Source organism: Pavona decussata, unplaced genomic scaffold, assembly GCF_977016875.1.
Source record: "Pavona decussata unplaced genomic scaffold, jaPavDecu1.1 SCAFFOLD_69, whole genome shotgun sequence".
Classification (NCBI taxonomy): domain Eukaryota; kingdom Metazoa; phylum Cnidaria; class Anthozoa; order Scleractinia; family Agariciidae; genus Pavona; species Pavona decussata.
This window is the reverse complement of record NW_028145488.1, coordinates 2,886,850-2,905,742: the sequence shown is the minus strand read 5'-3', so window position 1 is coordinate 2,905,742 and position 18,893 is coordinate 2,886,850. Positions and strand designations below refer to the sequence as shown.

General features: G+C 39.5%; 1 protein-coding gene and 1 pseudogene across 4 annotated transcripts in view; both read left to right on the top strand.

Moving 5' to 3' along the window:
* Positions 1-18,893, top strand: part of LOC146477775 (uncharacterized) — a 291,187-nt gene that overhangs the window by 77,840 nt on the left and 194,454 nt on the right. For 3 of the 4 annotated variants that reach the window (XM_085113157.1, XM_085113156.1, XM_085113154.1), the window contains 3 exons: positions 397-489; positions 576-668; positions 997-1,062. The exons of the other annotated variant lie outside the window; for it this stretch is intronic. In XM_085113157.1, coding sequence (XP_084969283.1) covers positions 397-489; positions 576-668; positions 997-1,062 — 252 coding nt within the window. The remainder of the gene's footprint in view (positions 1-396; positions 490-575; positions 669-996; positions 1,063-18,893) is intronic. 4 annotated transcript variants of the gene reach the window in all.
* LOC146477789 (uncharacterized) lies at positions 17,156-18,305 on the top strand (annotated as a pseudogene).

Genomic DNA, 18,893 nt, shown 5'->3' with positions numbered 1-18,893 from the left:
GTTAAAACCTTTGACAATTTCCATAGATTAGCCCAGTGGTACAAATAGCAAGATCTGCATCTTTAACTTAACCCTTTAAACCCCAAAACCATGATCAGCATCTCATTTCTCCTTATAGTTTCAATATTTGATCAAACTAACAAGTCTTAAGAATAAATGGACTGATCAACTAAGTAAAAATGACTTGATGTTTAAACAAATTCTCCCAACTAGTAGTATTAGAAACATATGAAGAACAGTTAGGAAAATGTGCTTGTTGATACTGGAACCTGAAGAGAAACAAAATTATGCTTTCCCTTGTGAATGTCCAGTCTTCTGACTTACAATTTCTAAAATGCAATGATGTTAATATGATGTACAATGTTGTCACAATTAAAACAGTTTTGCCCTCCAAAGGTTTTTCCGGTGGTGATCAGTGTTCAGCAGCAGGTTACAGTCAGCGGGCTTTGTTTGGAGACCCACAAAGCCATCTGAGAAGTGGAACTGAAGGTAGGTGGGAAAAACAATTAGCCAACAAAGCTCACAATTTTTGAAATATCAGATCATTTTGCTCATAACAGTTTTTTCTTCTGAAGGATTTTCTGGTGGAAGTCAGTCTTCAGTAGCAGGTTACAGTCAGCTTCCTTTCCCTACAGCCTCTCAAACTGATCCGAGAACTGGAACAGAAGGTAGGTGGGAAAACACTTAAAACAAGTACAACAAGTGAAAGCTATCACACAGCATTTCCAAAAAATGTCAGATATCTTGCTGCATTATTTTAATAATCATGTTTCAAAAACGTAACTGTTTTGAAACATGCGTACCATATGATCTTCTCCGCCTGCATTTAACCATTCAAGGGTGTTCGTTGAATTGTGTGTGCTTTGTTATTAATTATTAATCAAAAGTTTGTTGGCTGCTGGTAAGTTTATTTTATTCATTCGTTTACTCTCTAAAAAGTTTTGCTGATTATAATTTTCCTCTCTGAAGGTTTTTCTGATGGAAGTCAGTCTTCAGTAGCAGGTTACAGTCAGTTTCCTTTCCCTGCAGCCTCTCAAAGTCATCTGAGAAGTGGAACAGAAGGTAGATTAAAAACATTTTAATATGTGATGAAATCTCAAGAAAAGCAGTGTCAAAGCATGTGCGAGTGATAAAAAATGTCAACTGTCTCTCGTGCTGAAACAATACACCTTTTTAGCTTAAAAGATCTTAGACAATAATTGCAATACAATTTATACGCAAGTATTTTAAGGTGCATGTGTAGGTGCTAGCTAGGAAAAGGGAAGCAGTTTCTTTAGTAGATGACACATCATCAAAACCAGCAGGCCCAAGCCCACATTCACCTTTTTTTTTTTAAGACGTGCCATAAAATCTACTGTAATTTAGCCTGTGGTTTTACCTGAAAGTGTGTTCAAGAGTTGGAGTGCCACTTATCTTCAAGAACATCTGACAATTGGTTCTATGAATCTTTATGTGATGGAGTCCAGTTTGGTGCCTGCCTTTCCATACACATTGGCTACTTAGCTTTTACTTGGAAACAAAAAGTGGTAAACTTTTCTGAAAAACAAAAGCTGGTTCCATTTAAGAAATGCCATTAACAAAAGTCCTATAGAAAGATCCATTAAATGTGCTCACTGAAGTATATAATATACATGACAGTCATACAACTATATTTTAAAGCAAGCTGCTACCTGTGTAACCCCATTTACCCCATAAAATGCTTTTTTTAACTTCTTTGTGTACAAATTTCTCCTCTGAAGGTTTTTCTGGTGGAAGTCAGTCTTCAGTGGCAGGTTACAGTCAGCTTCCTTTCCCTGTGGCCTCTCAAAGTCATTTGACAAGTGGAATTCAAGGTTGGTGGGAAAAACTCCAAACGATCACAATTAAGCTGTCACGTAGCATTTACAAAAATGTCTGCTGTCTTGGTACATCATTTTTAACAGTATGTCCAATTTTCTGTTGCTTCATGTTTATGGTAAAGAATTTATACTCTCCACTCTCTGACATAAGCGCAAAATACAAAACTTGGAGGTATTAACACATAGGTGTGCTTATAGAGTCCAGTTTGTTGATGCCTCTGAATCAGTATGTCATTAATTCTCCAAAGTGCTATGTTTCATTATCTTGTTTATTACAATTCTCCACCCTGAAGGTTTTTCTGGTGGAAGTCAGTCTTCAGTGGCAGGTTACAGTCAGTGTCCTGTCCCTGCAGCCTCTCAAACTCATATGAGAAGTGGAACAGAAGGTAGGTGGGAAATACTTGAACCAATCACATGTAACAAATTTATGTCAACTAGTTATATTTTGGTTCTAAAAAGACCTGAATAATATTGAAGAGAACATGCCAATTGGGCTAATCCAGAAATCTGCCACCCACATGATAGCACGCAATTTCAGCACAAGGATGAGGTTAGCCACTTCAAGTATGCTTTACAAGTAGACTGCTTATTACTTATTGCTCTTTTCCTTTTTTAGGCTTCTCTGGTTGTAGCCATTTTCCTTTGTCAACAGTGCAACCTGCCCTGAGTGAGTAAAACAAACCATTTATATGACTTCCCAGGATTATTGATCCTCTGCGATTGTTAACTAGCTTGCTTCACAGCCTCTGAATGTATATCATGTTCCATTTTTTAGTGTTGTAGTTATCCATTTTATTAGAGGTTTTTCGGTTGTAACCTTCTTTTCCGGCATTAGATCGTACAGAGGGGAATTCATTTGATTAGAGGTTTTTTTAGTACACCAGCAGGACACATGAAAATACCATCCACCGAAAACGAGCCCATCAAAATGTTAGGGGAGTGGGACAAAGGGATAATCTTGAGTCTCCAACAAGACCCTTACAGTAATAAATCCCCTCACCACGCCTAAAGCACATGTCCTTCACATAAGATCCTTGCAATGCTCTATATATTATATCTTACTGGATTTTCAAGAACATACAGTACCTCCAAAAATACCATCCACCGAAAATGAGCCCATCAGAATGTTAGGGGGGTGGGACAAAGGGATTTTCTTGATTGTCTCTTTTTAAGAGGTCGATTTTATTTCTGCATTTCCCATTGGTTTTCAGGATAAGAAGTACAGCGATCATGAGCAGACGTTTATTTTTTTAAAAAGTTCCTCCCCCCCCCCCCCCCCCTCCCCGTTCATATTAACGTTTTTGTTTTGCTCAGTTAGTCCTATTAGATTGATTTAGAATTACGTTTCGGCAAACGGCAAAAATAACAACGTGACCACGCTTATTCTATATTTGCCACTCGCTGTTTTCAGTTTCTCAGTTGAGTAGTTTTGCATTAGTATCAAAGGGCAGAATTATTTTCCGCTATTCTCATCTATATACTAAAAATTTCAAGAAAACATACACGCGAATCTCATGTTTGCTGTTTGCTGTAAACGCGATTCTAAATCTCTCTATTCTCTCTGAAACGTCCATTAACCGCAGAAGAATCTCGGTTTAAATTTGGCGCGCTCTGTGTTCAGAGCAAAGTCAGTAGAGCTAGCTTTTTGTTTGGCTTCCTGTAGCAATGTTTTCCTGAGGACATCACTGAGTCCAGCCTCTCTCTTTTACTGAATTTTAAGGCACGAGACGGAAATGGATTTTGGCGTCAATTTAACTGACCTGTCCGCTGTGTTTATGTGAAGTTGAAAATAACAGATGTGACATTTTAGTAGCTTTTATGGGGGAGGTGTTTGTGCGGAGGCTCGACTGTATTTTGTGAAATGCAGCACAATTACAGACAGACACATCTAGTAGACAACATGTAATACAGTGCTTTTTAATCCGGTAGATAAACACTTTAGGGCTGAAACAAAATTCTAGCCCTTGGGCTAACATACTTTTTGTTGTTCTTATGTAGGTCCAGGCCTGGTTTTTGTTGTCAATTTTCTCAAAGATACGTACAAAAAGCGGTCGCTTTTGAAACCACTCCTTTGGGAGAACACCTTGAAGCTACCCATGGAAGATGTTTATACGAGACTGAGAATCCTTTCAAGGAGAAAAACCGATTTCCAGCTAAGACGCGATGACGTAGGCATTTATGACATCTTTGTAGCCCCAGATGATGTAACCGTACTAGCAGAAGGAAGCCCTGGTATTGGGAAGACAACATTTTGTCTCAAAATCGCGTATGACTGGGCAAGTGGAAAAATCCCAAAAGACCATTCCTTTCCCGAGTTTCAAATTGTACTATTGCTGAAATGCAGGGACATTGGTGGAGACGTATTGGAAGCCATCAATGAACAACTTCTACCTGAAAATGAAGAGATCAGGAAAGAGCTCATAGGTTACATTAAAGAGTTCCACTACCATGGAAAAGTTTTGTTGATTTTGGATGGTCTGGATGAGTTACCTGAGAAGTTTAAATGTAATGTGGATGAATTGCTTAGTAAAAAAATTTTGCCATTTTGTTATGTCTTGGCCACATCTCGCCAAGAGAGGGGAATTGAGATACGACAGAAGGTTGACTTTGACGTTCTTTTGCAAATTGAAGGATTTACAGACGCAGATGCTTTTGAGTACATCAGAAAGCATTTTAATCATTTGGGGCGTGAGCATTTGTCAAAAGGAGAGAGGCTTATCAAAGCAATCCAGGAAAACTCTTTCCTCCATGCTTTACCAAACAATCCATTGAATTTGCTCCTTCTCTGTGTTGTTTTTGAAGACTTTGAGGGAGAGCTTCCATCTCGTCGTACTGAACTCTATCATATCATTATTCGATGTCTTCTACGACGATTTTGTGGGAAACATGGCTGGGAATTTCCCAGGGAGGAAAAAGCTCTGGAGAAGCAATTCGAAGAGAGCTTACTGGTACTGGGAGAGTTGGCCTGGGCATGTCTATTAGAAGATCGTCATTCATTTCGTGAAGGAGAACTGGAAAGATTTGAAAGGAGATATAAAGATCTGGTTGCTCGGAAACTAGGCCTTGTTTTCAAGGAAGCCAGCTTGAAGAGGATAAACCCCCAACATGAGTACTTCTTCATTCATAAGACATTTCAAGAGTACTTGGCCGCACTATACCTAGCACTTAAGATATTGAGAGAAGAGGTCAATATCTTCCAAGAGTTTCAGTTAGACTTCTATGACCATGTTGTAGTAAAATACCGGCAAGTGTTTCTGTTTTTATCCGGTATACTGGGTGAGGAAGCGAGTATCCTTTTCAGACAGATTGGCGAGAAGCTGAAGAGTGAAGACTGGGACTGGCTCAAGTGCTCAGAGGAAGAAGCATCGTTTTTTACTGAAAGTTTCAGTGAAAGTGGAGAAGCTGAAGAAGTGGCGTTCGCTCTTTTTTCGTTCATTCCTTTCCCTTTGACTGTGGAAGTGGGCGAAAACGGCGACTATTCTTATTCTAGTTTTTTTGAGGTTGCAAAATACTGCCGGAACTTTTCACAATTACGGCATCCTGTTCATTTATCTGTGTGTTGTAATGAGTTTGATGGAGATTTCGAAGTAAATTCTGCTTTTGATTACCTGAAATCCTGCCCAAAACTACAGAGTTTGTTCGTTTCCGGATTAGAAGCTCTCGGAGATGCCTTTTACGATGGACTATTTCAAAACTCGACTTTAATGTCAGTTACTCTTAGAACTCTTCAAAGCCTCTCTTCTGACATGGCTGATATTATTGGTGACAGTTTGGCTGCAAGCAACACCTTGACTTCCGTGACATTTGAACTGTTTAATGTGTGCGGCGAGGCTTGGGCCAGAGCTCTTGAAAAAGGATTGTCTGCGGATACACCATTGAAGTCAGTTGTCCTCATGATTTATGGTTCACTAAGTGACACTTCAATACTGGCTTTGAAAAGAGTTTTACTCAACACATCGTTGACCTCTGTTGTCATCACTATTTTTGGAGACATGCAAGATTCATTAGCTGCTGCCCTTTGTGAAGGACTTTCAGAACAAGCCTTTTTAAAATCTTTTACTTTGATTGTTTTTGGAAGGCTGAGTGAATCAGGCATCGTCTTCCTAAAAAGAGGTTTCTTACAAAATTGCTCCGTCGATACTTTGGAGGTAAAAATCTTTGGTGAACTTCCTGACAGCTGGGCGACTGTTATTAAAGGTATAATTTCAGCTAACAAAGCAAAACTGTCGTGCACTTTCCACCCGAATATCAGTGGAAACATTGCAGCTGCTAAGGTCCCTTGTCTTACTCCTGTTTTGGCTAAGAGCAGTTTTAATTTAGAACAGACATTAAACGTTTGGGGTGAGTTATGCTGTGAAGTTATAGAAGCTGTCGGGAGACTCTTGGTGAAGTACACACCGTATCGACTTACTCTTAACATTCACGGAAACGTAACTGATGATGTTGCAAGCAGTCTTACGAGCTACCTAAAAATAGAAAAGTGCGTACACCCCGTTACTGTCAAAATTTGGGGAGAATTAACCACTAAAGGGAAGGCTGCTATTGAGCGGTTTTCTGGTGCCAACTACAATGCGAACTCAAAGGTGATTGTCCATGACTTGACACCAGACTGTTCTCCCTGTGGCCTTTATTTCTGTATTGATAATCCCTCGTTATTACCTTCAGTATTCAGTAAAGTGAAGGATACTGGAACAAGTGAACTTAGTCTGACAATCAGTGGCGTGAGTGATGACTGGGCACAGGGCCTGAATAAAGGGTTAACAAACAGCACGTCATTAACAACACTTAATCTTACAATCGAAAACCGTCGTGACAAGAACGTAGGGTGGATACAACGTCTGCTTGAAGTAGTGTTGGAAAACACCTCCTTTGCTACGCTCGTTCTCACTCTTACATTATATTCCCTCACTGACATGGGAATAGATCTCAGCAACAGTTTGGCGAAAAATGCATCATTAACAGCACTCTCCCTTACCATCAACAGCCACATTAGTGAGAGTTGTTTCCTTTGGCTATATCTGGGTTATGGTTTGGCGTCAAACAAGTCATTACATACACTTACTCTAACAATCAACAACTACAGTGACAAGGGTGGAGGCTTGATACAGGATCTGGGTCATGGTTTGGCGTCAAACACGTCATTACAAACACTCAGTCTTACAATCAACTACTGCAGTAACACGGGTGGAGACTGGGTACTGGGTCTGGGTCATGGTTTGGCGGTAAACGAGTCATTACATACACTCACTCTTACAATCAACAACTACGGGTATACGGGTGGAGACTGGATGCGGGGTCTGGGTGATGGTTTGGCGGCAAACAAGTCATTACATACATTTACTCTTACAATCAACAACTACGGGGATACGGGTGGAGACTGGATGCGGGGTCTGGGTGATGGTTTGGCGGCAAACAAGTCATTACATACATTTACTCTTACAATCAACAACTACGGGGATACGGGTAGATGCTGGATGCGGGGTCTGGGTGATGGTTTGGCGGCAAACAAGTCATTACATACGTTTACTCTTAAAATCAACAACTACGGGTATACGGGTGGAGACTGGATGCGGGGTCTGGGTGATGGTTTGGCGGCAAACAAGTCATTACATACATTTACTCTTACAATCAACAACTACGGGTATACGGGTGGAGACTGGATGCGGGATCTGGGTGATGGTTTGGCGGCAAACAAGTCATTACATACATTTACTCTTACAATCAACAACTACGGGGATACGGGTAGATGCTGGATGCGGGATCTGGGTGATGGTTTGGCGGCAAACAAGTCATTACATACGGTTACTCTTACAATCAACAACTACGAGGATACGGGTAGATACTGGATGCTGGGTCTGGGTGATGGTTTGGCGGCAAACACGTCATTAAAAACACTTACTCTTACAATCAACAACTACAGTGACACGGGTGGAGACTGGATACGGGATCTGGGTGATGGTTTGGCGTCAAACGAGTCATTACATACACTCACTCTTACAATCGACAACTACAGTGGCACGGGTGGAGACTGGATATGGGCTCTGGGTGGTAGTTTGGCGTTAAACGAGTCATTACATACACTCACTCTTACAATCAACAACTACAGTGACGCAGCTGGAGTCTCGATAACGGATCTGGGTGATGGTTTGGCCAGAAATGCGTCATTAACTACTCTCACTCTTACAATCAACAACTACAGTAACACTACTGGAATCTGGATTAAGAATCTGGGTGATGGTATCGCCAGAAATAAGTCATTAACAACTGTCAGTCTTGCAATCAATAGCTGTAGTGAAGTGAGGAAAGATAAGTTACGAGAACTGTGCAATAATCTGGCAGGAAGTGACACATTAAGTACTCTGAAATTGACAATCAACGACCACAGTTCTACAAGTAGAGGCATTGGATGTGATCTTAGCAAGTGTTTTGCAGACTGTAAGTCGTTAACGTATCTTAGTTTAACGGTAAGCTTGTATGGAGAGGAACCTGTGTGCTAAAATCTACCACTCCGTGAGCAAAGTGAAAGTAAATTCACCCGATTAAATTCAATAACGAAGGCGTGTATCCATAACTCAATTGACGCATGCGCTGCATCCATACAATCATGATAACAATTGCAAGTTACATTCAGCTAAGAAAATTTGTTCTTGGTCGCTATTGAAGAAGAAAACTTTCTTGAAGAACCGGAAAGATGGAAAACGAGTCCAGAGTACGTAAATTAAGTCGACACAGAAGTTAAATCTTTGGATTGGAGTGAAATCAAGTCGCTCTTTATAAGAAAACGAAACGACAAATAGCGGGGTGATTGATTCAAAGCCCACTGTGGGGCTATGCTAGTAAGGAGCTCAGCAAGAACTCAACAAACTACAGATTGGATCAATCGGATTCTCTAAAGTAAACAAGTTTGTAACTTTGATATAAAAATAATAGAAGCTAGGTAACGGCTAGGTAACTTTTTTTATTATTGGACAATGAAAACCTTTTTCTTTTATACCATTTCCAAAAGCCGGCGCTTCTTTTTTTTTTTTTTTTTTTATTAGCATGTTAATTATAGACACAAAAGTTCCTTGGACGGTAGCGATTCAATGCGTCGAACTTTGCTTTTGAACTTAACTCTAAAATCAGTTGAAGTGATTTTCAAAACGGCGCAAGAGTACGGTTTCTTGCATGAAAGGAAAAATATTATTTAGAAAAGGAAGTTCAGAACACTCGTAACTAATAAACTTAGGGAAGCTCCGACGTTTTTAGATTTTCTTCGCACAATCTTGTTTGTATTTTATACAGTTTTCTGTAAGTTTTGTTATAAACGGATTGGTGTGAGTAACCAGACTACGTTTTTTTCGTTCCACCACTTACCTCTGTGCCAAACTGCGTCTGTTTCATACTTTTAGCTGTGCGTCTATTGAGTTATGGACACTTGGAAAGTTTTAAGCGCACTCGAGAAATCAGAGTTGCTCTCGGCGAACTTTTAAGGCCCTTCTACACTGGCGAGTTTTGTCGCACCTTACTACAACTTTTCTCGCGGAAGGCTACGACTTCAAATCGTACTTTAAACCAATGGGATTTTTTTTTTGATGTTTTCAACGCTGTACTTTTTTTTTAAGAAATTGAGCAAAATTGTGTCACGTTTGAAACCTTCCCCGAGCCTCCTGTGACAAATACGCGCTGAAATGGCCGCTAGTTTACTTGTGCGATTTAAAACTGCAAGGGGCGCGCGACAAAAATTGCATGTGTAAACGGGCCTTTAAGGTTATCCCCTACTTTCTAAACTTCCCGCACGCGTGCTAAGCACGAACCAACTGAATTCTAAATTCCTAGTGTGAGTTTTTGACAATGTTTAACGAAACAGTTACTTGGCAAAGTGAAGTTGAATAGTGAAGCCTTTAAGTCCTAATATCCAACCGCAAATTCTCCTTATTGGCGTCTTCATATTTGTTGTGGTATTAGTTGGGAAAAATTGCTCAAAGTCAGTTTATCTTTCAGTGATCATTTGCTATATTCTCGTGATCTGCGTGTTTGATGTTTTACCGATAGCGTAAACTGCCGCTTATAAGACCCTCCCCTCCCCCCTCACTCCGCTTATAAGCCTTCCTGGTTATAGGCCCATCTACCTCTAAACCAAAAAATTACATCCGATTATGAGCCCCCTCCCCCTCCCCCCGGATATAAGCGCCCTCTAGTTTCGTTCGTGTTATTGGTTTTATTTTTGTTCGAAAGATTGACGTTTTAAGGCTTAATTAAAAAACAAGTAAGTGAAAAACGTATTTCGATCAACACTTCTATAGCTCGTTTGGAAACGTTTTTTTTTTATTCCGGTTATAAACCCCTCCGTTTATAACGCCATCTGAAACCCCTTACGAAGATGTGTAAGCCCAGGTCTTATAAGCGGCTGTTTACGGTATTTCAAGGAGGACAAAGCTACTGATCTCCATTGGGGCTTAAAGGGTTAACTGTCTCCAGTCTTCAAATTTGCCTCTGTGTTAATTGTGTTTGTCAAAGGCAACGGCGCTCCTTTTGTTGAGTAGTTTAATTTTGGACTTGTTGAACTCGAACTAGCTTGTAATTGAGCTTATGCAGGGAATTATCGTTAAACAAAGCTACGATACGATACGATAATGTAGATTGATTGAAGGGAATCCCTGCATAAGCCTTCGTTTCAAGACAGTTCCATTTCTTAGCTCAAAATACGTTATTTTGTATTTACCACTGGTGACCGCGCTTGTTTGATTAATGACCCAGGAATGGAATGAAATCTTGACCGATTAAGAGTTCTCAATGATCCTTTCAACCAGACACTAAGCCAAATTCTTCATTTTTTGTGTAGTAAGTGATGTAAGAGGTTCGAACATTTGGGGAAAATTCTGTGCACCGTGACGAAAGCAGATTAGTTTTGAAAAGTTGGCGGCTGGGTATTAAATGCAGTCCGAGATAAAATCTGATTAAACATTTGCTATTAGATGTGAGGCAAGTGCAAAGGAGATCAACGTGTTGGACACAATCGTGTGGATATTTAGAAAATTAAACTCGGCCCGAGTCTGAGTTTCACTCCAAAGAGTATCTAAAACTCAAAATTTAAGAAAATCCTAAAATTCAATTTATAAAACAGAAGACAAGGAAGAACACCACGGGAAAGTTATGTTTAGTAGCTTTGATTGATTGGTCACATGTGAGGGATTTCATCCACAGACTCAAAAGCTAGAACCACCTCGTGTAGCTACAGCACCACAGGAAAGTACAGCTCAGTAGCTTTCATTTGAATGGTCACACTTGAGGATTTCATCCACAGATTCGAAAGTTAAAACCACCTTGTACAACATAAACAGCACCACAGGAAAGTACTGCTCACTAGTTTTCATTTGAATGGTAACACTTTAGGATTTCATCCTCAGACTCAAAAGTTAGAACCATCTTGTACAGCATAATAAACAGCACCATACGAAAGTACTGTTCGCTACCTTTCATTTAAATGGTCACACTTGAGGATTTCATCCACAGACTCAAAAGTTAAAACCACCTTGTGCAGCTTAATAGACAATAGGTGGTTTTCACCTCACACATCGTCACGCAAGTGAAAAAATAAAATCCTCCACCATTCAATAGATAAAGTCAAGAAATTGATATGTTGTAGAAGAGTGATACATAAACAACGTGTGAAAGCCACAGGGCTGTGCGATATCTCCTAATCGAGTTATTCGAGAAAATGTACCACGGAAAATTACAGAGTTTAGTATGGGACGCCATGTTGGTGCCCCGTCTGATGGGCACCAACATGGCGGCCGGAAACCAGCAAAAACATCTGGAGTTTACCTTGGCTATTTCAAAGCCTTTCTTCTCTCTGCTGAACTTTCACACATCGACATTAACGCTTCTATTACATGTTAGCTGATCAGACCTAAAAAAAACACGAGGCGAATCGATGTTTTCATGTACGTGACATGTTTAGAGCAGCAATCCTTCTGTCACGCACTGCGCAAAAATCTAAAATTCAAACTGCTCTATTTTCAAAACAAAGAATGCTATCCTGATGAAAACAAGCAAGCCAATGGAAATTTAGATTTTCTTATATGTGATGAAGATAAAAACCCAAAATTGTGTTTAGTTATGAATTTCAGTTTTTTATGACGTCATGTGAAAACCAAGAATACAACTGGAAAGTACTGCTCAGTAGTTTTCATTTGAATAGTCACACTTGAGGATTTTATCCACAAACTCAAAAGGTAGAACCACCTTGTGAAGCATTGCTGTGGGAGTGGAAGAGTTTAAGGTTTTCTTGAAAAGTGTCATTGTATATTTAGAATCTATCAAAGTTCCCGTCAGAGATGCCTCTCTTCCTGTCGATCCCAACATGTGGCATGTAATGCAAATGCATGGTTATGTTGTTGTTTTATTGTTCACATACCTTGTACTGTTACCCTGACCGTTTCTAATTGCGCACAAGGCTGGGTGAAGAATTTTATCTCGGTATGCAACCGATACTCAGACTAAAGTCTGCAGCGTAAGGGTGAGTCGATATTGATGCCACATAGTCGATACCTGGGAGTGTTCAAGTATCGATACTTGTGAACGACACAGGTTTTGTTTCGATGCCGTTAAACAAACAACTTCAAAGAAGCGTGATGGCATTCCACATAACGTTGGAGGAATTTTAATTCTTACTGCTCTCAAGCACAACCTTTTTTTGCGGAAGAATTTTACTGTTCTCTTGGCAGCACAGCAACTTGAGCGTTCTCTACTCGTTTAAGCCTGGATTCTACCGACGGTAATGGCGTCATAGTACAAGTCTGGAGTAAAGACGTCACAGTATCGATATAAAAGAAAGTGCCAAGTATCGGGAAATATCTCACGAATATCGTATCGCATGTGAAGCTGGTACCGGCTCACTCTTACCTGCAGACTACCGAAGTATTAACTGAGAATGAAAGTCCGTTGTCATGGAAATAATGTGAATTTGTTGTTGGGGTGACTGTGGGGTTTCTCTCGTCTCATGATTCCCAAATGGATCGGTTTATTAAAGAAATTACCTTTTTAGTGTAAGTAATGTAAATAGCTGTTGAAGACCGTGAAAGTCAAAGCAGCTGAATTGTATTTTAACATTTTAGAATCAGAAGACACAAATCGAGAAGGTTTTGTCTTCTTTCTATGATCCTTGTACTGACAAATCACCTGTAATTCAAGTACGGGGGAAATTTGTTTCTTGCCAAATGTTATTGTTTTCATTATGTGTAACCAACAAGAACATTGTTTCATGCTATGTCGTGCTGTACAAACCAAAGACATGGTATAAGTTTTGTAGTTAGGTAGATAGCAATTGTACAGCCGTGCATATTTCTAACAGGGTGCATTTGGTACCTCAATTGTACATAGACGTTAAGGCAAATTTAACATTTTAAAATCAGAAGACACAAATCGAGAAGGTTTTGTCTTTTTTCCATAATCCTTGTACTGTTAAATGTCCTGTAATTAAGGTACGGTATGAAATTGTTTCGTGCCAAACGTGATTGGTTTTATTGAGTGAAACAAGTGAGAACATTATATCAGAGATATGGTATAAGTTTTGTAGTTAGGTGGACAGCAAATGTGCAGCCGTACATATTTCAAACTTGGGGCGCCTCAATCTGGTACCTCAATTGTACATAGACGCTAATGAACTTGAAAATCAAGGCAGATTTAACATTTTAGAACCAGAAGACACAAATTCAGAAGGTTTTGTCTTTTTTCTATAATCCTTGTACTGTTAAATCTCCTGTAATTAAGGTACGGCATGAAATTGTTTCGTGCCATATGTTATTGCTTTCATTAAGTAACGTGTAACCAACGTGAACATTATTTCATGATATGTCGTGCTGTACAAACCAAAGACATGGTATAAGTTTTGTAGTTAGGTAGATAGCAAATGTTACAGCCGTACATATTTCTAACAAGGTGCATTTGGTACCTCAATTGTACATAGACGTTAAACCAGATTCAACATTTTAGAATCAGAAGACACAAATTCAGAAGATTTTGTCTTTTTCGATAAGCCTTGTAACGCAATTGCAGGGTTGAATGTTTTGTGCCAAGTGACTTTTACCAAGTAGATTACAAGAGACAAATATGAAATTGACTCCGAGAAACGAATTCGGAGTAAAATGTAATATTAGAGTTTTATTAAACCATTTGAAGTTTAAATGCTTGAGTATGATATCTGTATTTGATTTACAGATCAACGTGAAGTGTTCCTAAAATACCAATTGGTCCATCAGAACATGAGCGAAGGGAACAAAGAAACTCGTCAATTGAAGGAATTTGCATATATCTGCTGTTTGGTATACAGAGATCAACATAGAATTTCTCCGTTTCAAACTAATCAATAATTCATGTCGAGAAAACAAATGAAATCACTACAGTGAAGGAGATTTGGAAATGTGATCGTAATTCTCCTAAAATTTAGTGAATGGTTGCTTTGAATGTCTTCATAAACTATTAATGGTTTGAGAAGTTACATCAAACACACGAAAGAGTGTTTGATGCGATTTCTAAACAACTCGAACAGTTGGCTGAAAAAGCGAGGCGGACGTCTCGTTGTTTGAAAATCGTATGAAACACTCTTCCTTGTGTTTGATATATTACTTACAATGCCAACACATTTCACAGCAGGGAGATGATGACGATACAAAATTCATCAACCAGGGCGCATTTTCTCCATGTGCCAGCTTAGAATTAACCTTAAAAGAGATGAATGGACACCCAGCGAGGACAAGATGTGATACACTTTTGTTTTTGGTGATGTTTTTGTTAATTGTCCATTGCAAGTTTTTCTTCGTTTGTTTAGGTTTTTCTTTGTTATGCACTGATTGGTTAAAATAAAGTCGCACCCTTTTCTCCACCGATTAGAAATGAAACCAAGCCACAGGAATATCCCGAACCTCTTTTAGTTTAATGGAACATTTCGAATTCTGATTTGTTTATTCTGTTTTTTTTGTAAAACGTTGATTCGGTTTGACGACAAGATTAAAAACCATTGATGTGAGCCAAAGCTGAAGCAAGTCCTGTTTTGCATCAAAGGAAAGGCACTTGAAAGTAATTTGGCCATTTCTGAGTTGCTGTGAACCTCAATATGAAAGCGAGGCTAAGTGCAAACCTTTTCATATGCCTTTAGCGTCGCTTTCATAATGAGGTTCAAAGAAATTCGGAAATGGTCTATTTTTTCGAAAATATGAATTGGAAGTACCTGTGCCCCGTTTGCCGGGCACGGGGCTTAACTCTACTGTTGATATGATACTGATAGGCCGTTTGATCTTGGGGCCCTGAAATAGTGCTCGGACATGGATCCTTGTATTACCGCACCTTTTTATTGTGCAATGGCGACAAGCGGAGCCTTGCGACGGCAAAGAACGTGGATCACTGTGCGGGGCACGGGCCTTAACTCTAATGTTGATACTCGTGGGTCGTCTGATCTTGGTGCCCGGCCTTAGCACCTGTAATGTTAATAGTGTGTGTGCGGACACGTGACCCTTGATTTACCGTCCGCCATGTTGGAGGACCACTTTGATGGGTTTTCCCACAGGGCGCCCACACAAACTATGTGACCGTTTGTATTTTGAATTTATAGAGGCAATGTATGCGAATATCGAAAATCCTCGTATTATTGTACTAGATTGCGATAGATATTCTCATTTAACATCAAAATAAACGTAGTTTTACCTTAAATGTTGTGTGTTGTCATTCCTGAGGTTGAAGACGGCGATTTTAGCCATTTCGCTCACTCTTCTATTACGCTCGAGTGAACGTTCAACGCCGAACCCTTCGAAATGGCTAAAATCGCCGTCTTCAACCTCAGGAATGACAACACACAACATTTAAGGTAAAACTACGTTTATTTTGATGTTAAATGAGAATATCTATCGCAATCTAGTACGATAATACGAGGATTTTCGATATTCCCATACATTGCCTCTATAAATTCAAAATACAAACGGTCACATAGTTTGTGTGGGCGCCCTGTGGTTTTCCCTGTGTTTACCATTCAGAGTGCGGGCATCGCAAGTGCTTTCAAGATATACCTCGCATTTTCCTTTCCTTCCTTGTGAATTAAAATCGGAAAGGTAGCTAATTTATAGTGCCCTTTTGTCATTTAAGGTATATTTCAACCACAAAGCCCCTTTATATCGATTTTTTGAGCCCTATTTTTTTCAATTTCTAAAACCGATTATTCTGCTCACTTTGTTTTGTCGGCCCGATTACTTTTAAATTTGTAAACATGATCCCGGTGTTGAAAATCGGTGAAACTAATAAAAATTGGTTTCAGTGCAACAGTTTTTTATAAATTGGGATCATTTTCATTTTCGACATGACTACGAGTGAAGAAATCATGACGAAAAATTGTAAAATCTACCAGTCTCACGGCGTATCTCTGCGCGATTTGTCCCGGTTCATTGATTGCACGCTACAATTTGTCTGCCTGAATTTTTTTATTCGAATTTAAATGGTTCCTATGAGAAAAATTGCCTTGATCCACGCGCGTTTCAGTGCAAGCAGCCTTCGAACGATCAAACTAGAGTGTGAATTGGTCTTGTTGATATAATGCCGTCGTTTTGTTTAATTGTTGGTTGTGGGAACAAAAGCGACAAGTGTCCGAATGTAGCGTTTTGCCGTGTTCCGAAAGTTTTAACAAACCAAGGAGAACAAACGGAAAGGTTGTCATCAGAAAGACGTACTCTTTGGTTAGCGGCAATCAGCAGAGATGACTTGACAGAAAAGATTTTAGAAAACGACAGAGTTTGTGGGAAACATTTTATCAGTGGCAGAGCAGCCCAACTTTGGGATAGATTCAATCCCGATTGGATCCCAACTGTGCACCTTGGTCACGAGAAAAAATCAATCGACGAAACAGCAAAATCACAAGCTAATCTGGAGCGTAGTGCCAGAATCAAGGAGCGCAGAAAACGTAAAGCCGAAAGAGAAGAAAAGGAAAAAGTGAAAGTTATGAAACTGGAGGAGGCTAGCCAGCCAGTTGAAGCGTTAATTGATGACATCGAAGATGTTACAGCTGATATGAGAGAGTTAAAATTAAAACATGTTGCCACAAATACAGACGAATCTGCCTGTCTAGCTGGTCGGCAGAGGGCGCCAGGACAAGTTTATGATGAAGAGTATTTTTGTAATGATGATGACAAGGTCAAATTTTACACTGGATTGCCTTCATACGAGATTTTGATAAAAACATTTTCCTTTATTGCTCCCCACGCAACTAGGCAATTCTCCCGTGCTCGCTTAAGCAAGTTTCAAGAATTTATTATGGTCCTTATGAAATTACGGCTAAACGTACCTCACCAGGATCTCGCCTATCGGTTTGGTGTATCTCGATTTGTTGTTTCAAGAGTCTTCAAGTCATGGATCGAGGTAATGGATATTCGCTTGTCTCCTTTGATAGTGTGGCCTGAGCGCAAAGACCTTCAGAAAACCATGCCGAAATGTTTCATAGATGCATTTGGTCTAAAAACAACTGTGATTATCGACTGTTTTGAGATTTTCATTGACAGGCCAACCAATTTGCTGGCAAGGGCACAAACATTTTCTAATTATAAGCACGTCACCACAACACCGTTAAGGTGCTCATTGGCATTACCCCCCAAGGATCAATTTCATTTGTCAGTAAAGCATGGGGTGGTAGGGCATCAGATAAGTTTGTAACTGAAAACTCTGGTTTCCTTACAAACTTGTTGCCTGGAGACTTAGTTCTTGCAGACAGAGGGTTCACTGTCCATGAAAGCGTATGGTACTACCAGGCAAGCTTAAATATCCCTGCTTTTACCAAAGGGAAAAGTCAGTTAGATCCAATCGATGTGGAGAAGACAAGAAAAATTGCAAACGTACGAATACACGTGGAAAGGGTGATTGGAGTTTTGAGACAAAAATACACTATTTTGCAAAGTACATTACCTACAGATTACCTCACATGCAGGAAAAAAGAAGAGAAGGAAACCCCTTTGATTGATAGAATCATCAGGGTATGTTCTGCATTAGTGAATCTGTGCCCTCCAATCATACCATTTGACTAAAACTCACTCTTTGTAAGTGAACTAAACATGGCTTTGCATTTCAATTTGGTACACTTATTGAAAAAATAATTGATAATGCTCATAATTCTAGGGTCATAACATTAATGCAATGCTATAATGTCCTGATTGACATTGTCCCTTTTTTTATCAGATATCAGAAATATTGCTGTAAGGTATTTTAAACATCTTCTAATTTCAACAAACTTAGATTCATGTTGAAAATTTTAAAACACTCAAGATTACTGTAAACATTGCCACGTTTGACATAAGAGTCAAACTCTTTCGCATCAATGCAGTAGGGACACTTAACCTCACCCAACCCAAGGCCACAACAGTCATAGGAACAAATGAAATCGGGAGTGGCATGCAAAAATGGGTAATCTTTGTTTATGAATGTACCACACTTGACTGCTTTAAAGTTGTTATGTTTTGCCTTCATCTGCTTTTCATATTTAGCGATTGCCACTGTTGCCAACTCTTCATGTTTGCAACCATGCCTTGTAGCTGCAGAAGGGAAGTTAAACACATCGGGATAACAAATTGTTTTGATAAGAGATTGTGATGGCTGTGCAGGATCAGTGTGACATGCTGCACGCCATTGAGATGCACCAATTCGTCCAGTCCTGTGATGATAGAAAGCACTGCTTTTTGCTTGGTTTATGGTTTCTTTCTCAATCATTTCTATTCGCTCATTTGTGAGGCTTATTTCAACTTTGTAGCACTGTTCTAGTAGCTCAGTATAATTAAGGTTTATGTATTTCTCATCAAATAAATCTCGGATAGATGGTATCCCTCTCGTTTTGAAATAAATTCATCTGCATATGTTTCTACTAAACTTAGACAAACAGGTTTGACTTTGCATTCATTGAGAGAACTGTACAACTGTTCAAGTTCATCCTTAGTTGGTTGCTGTACTGACCCCTGTACTGTAGGTGATTCTTTTATCCCTGAAGAGGATTGATCACTGTTATCATTCTTGCCGCACAAACTAAGATCGTGTAAAGACTTCTCCAGG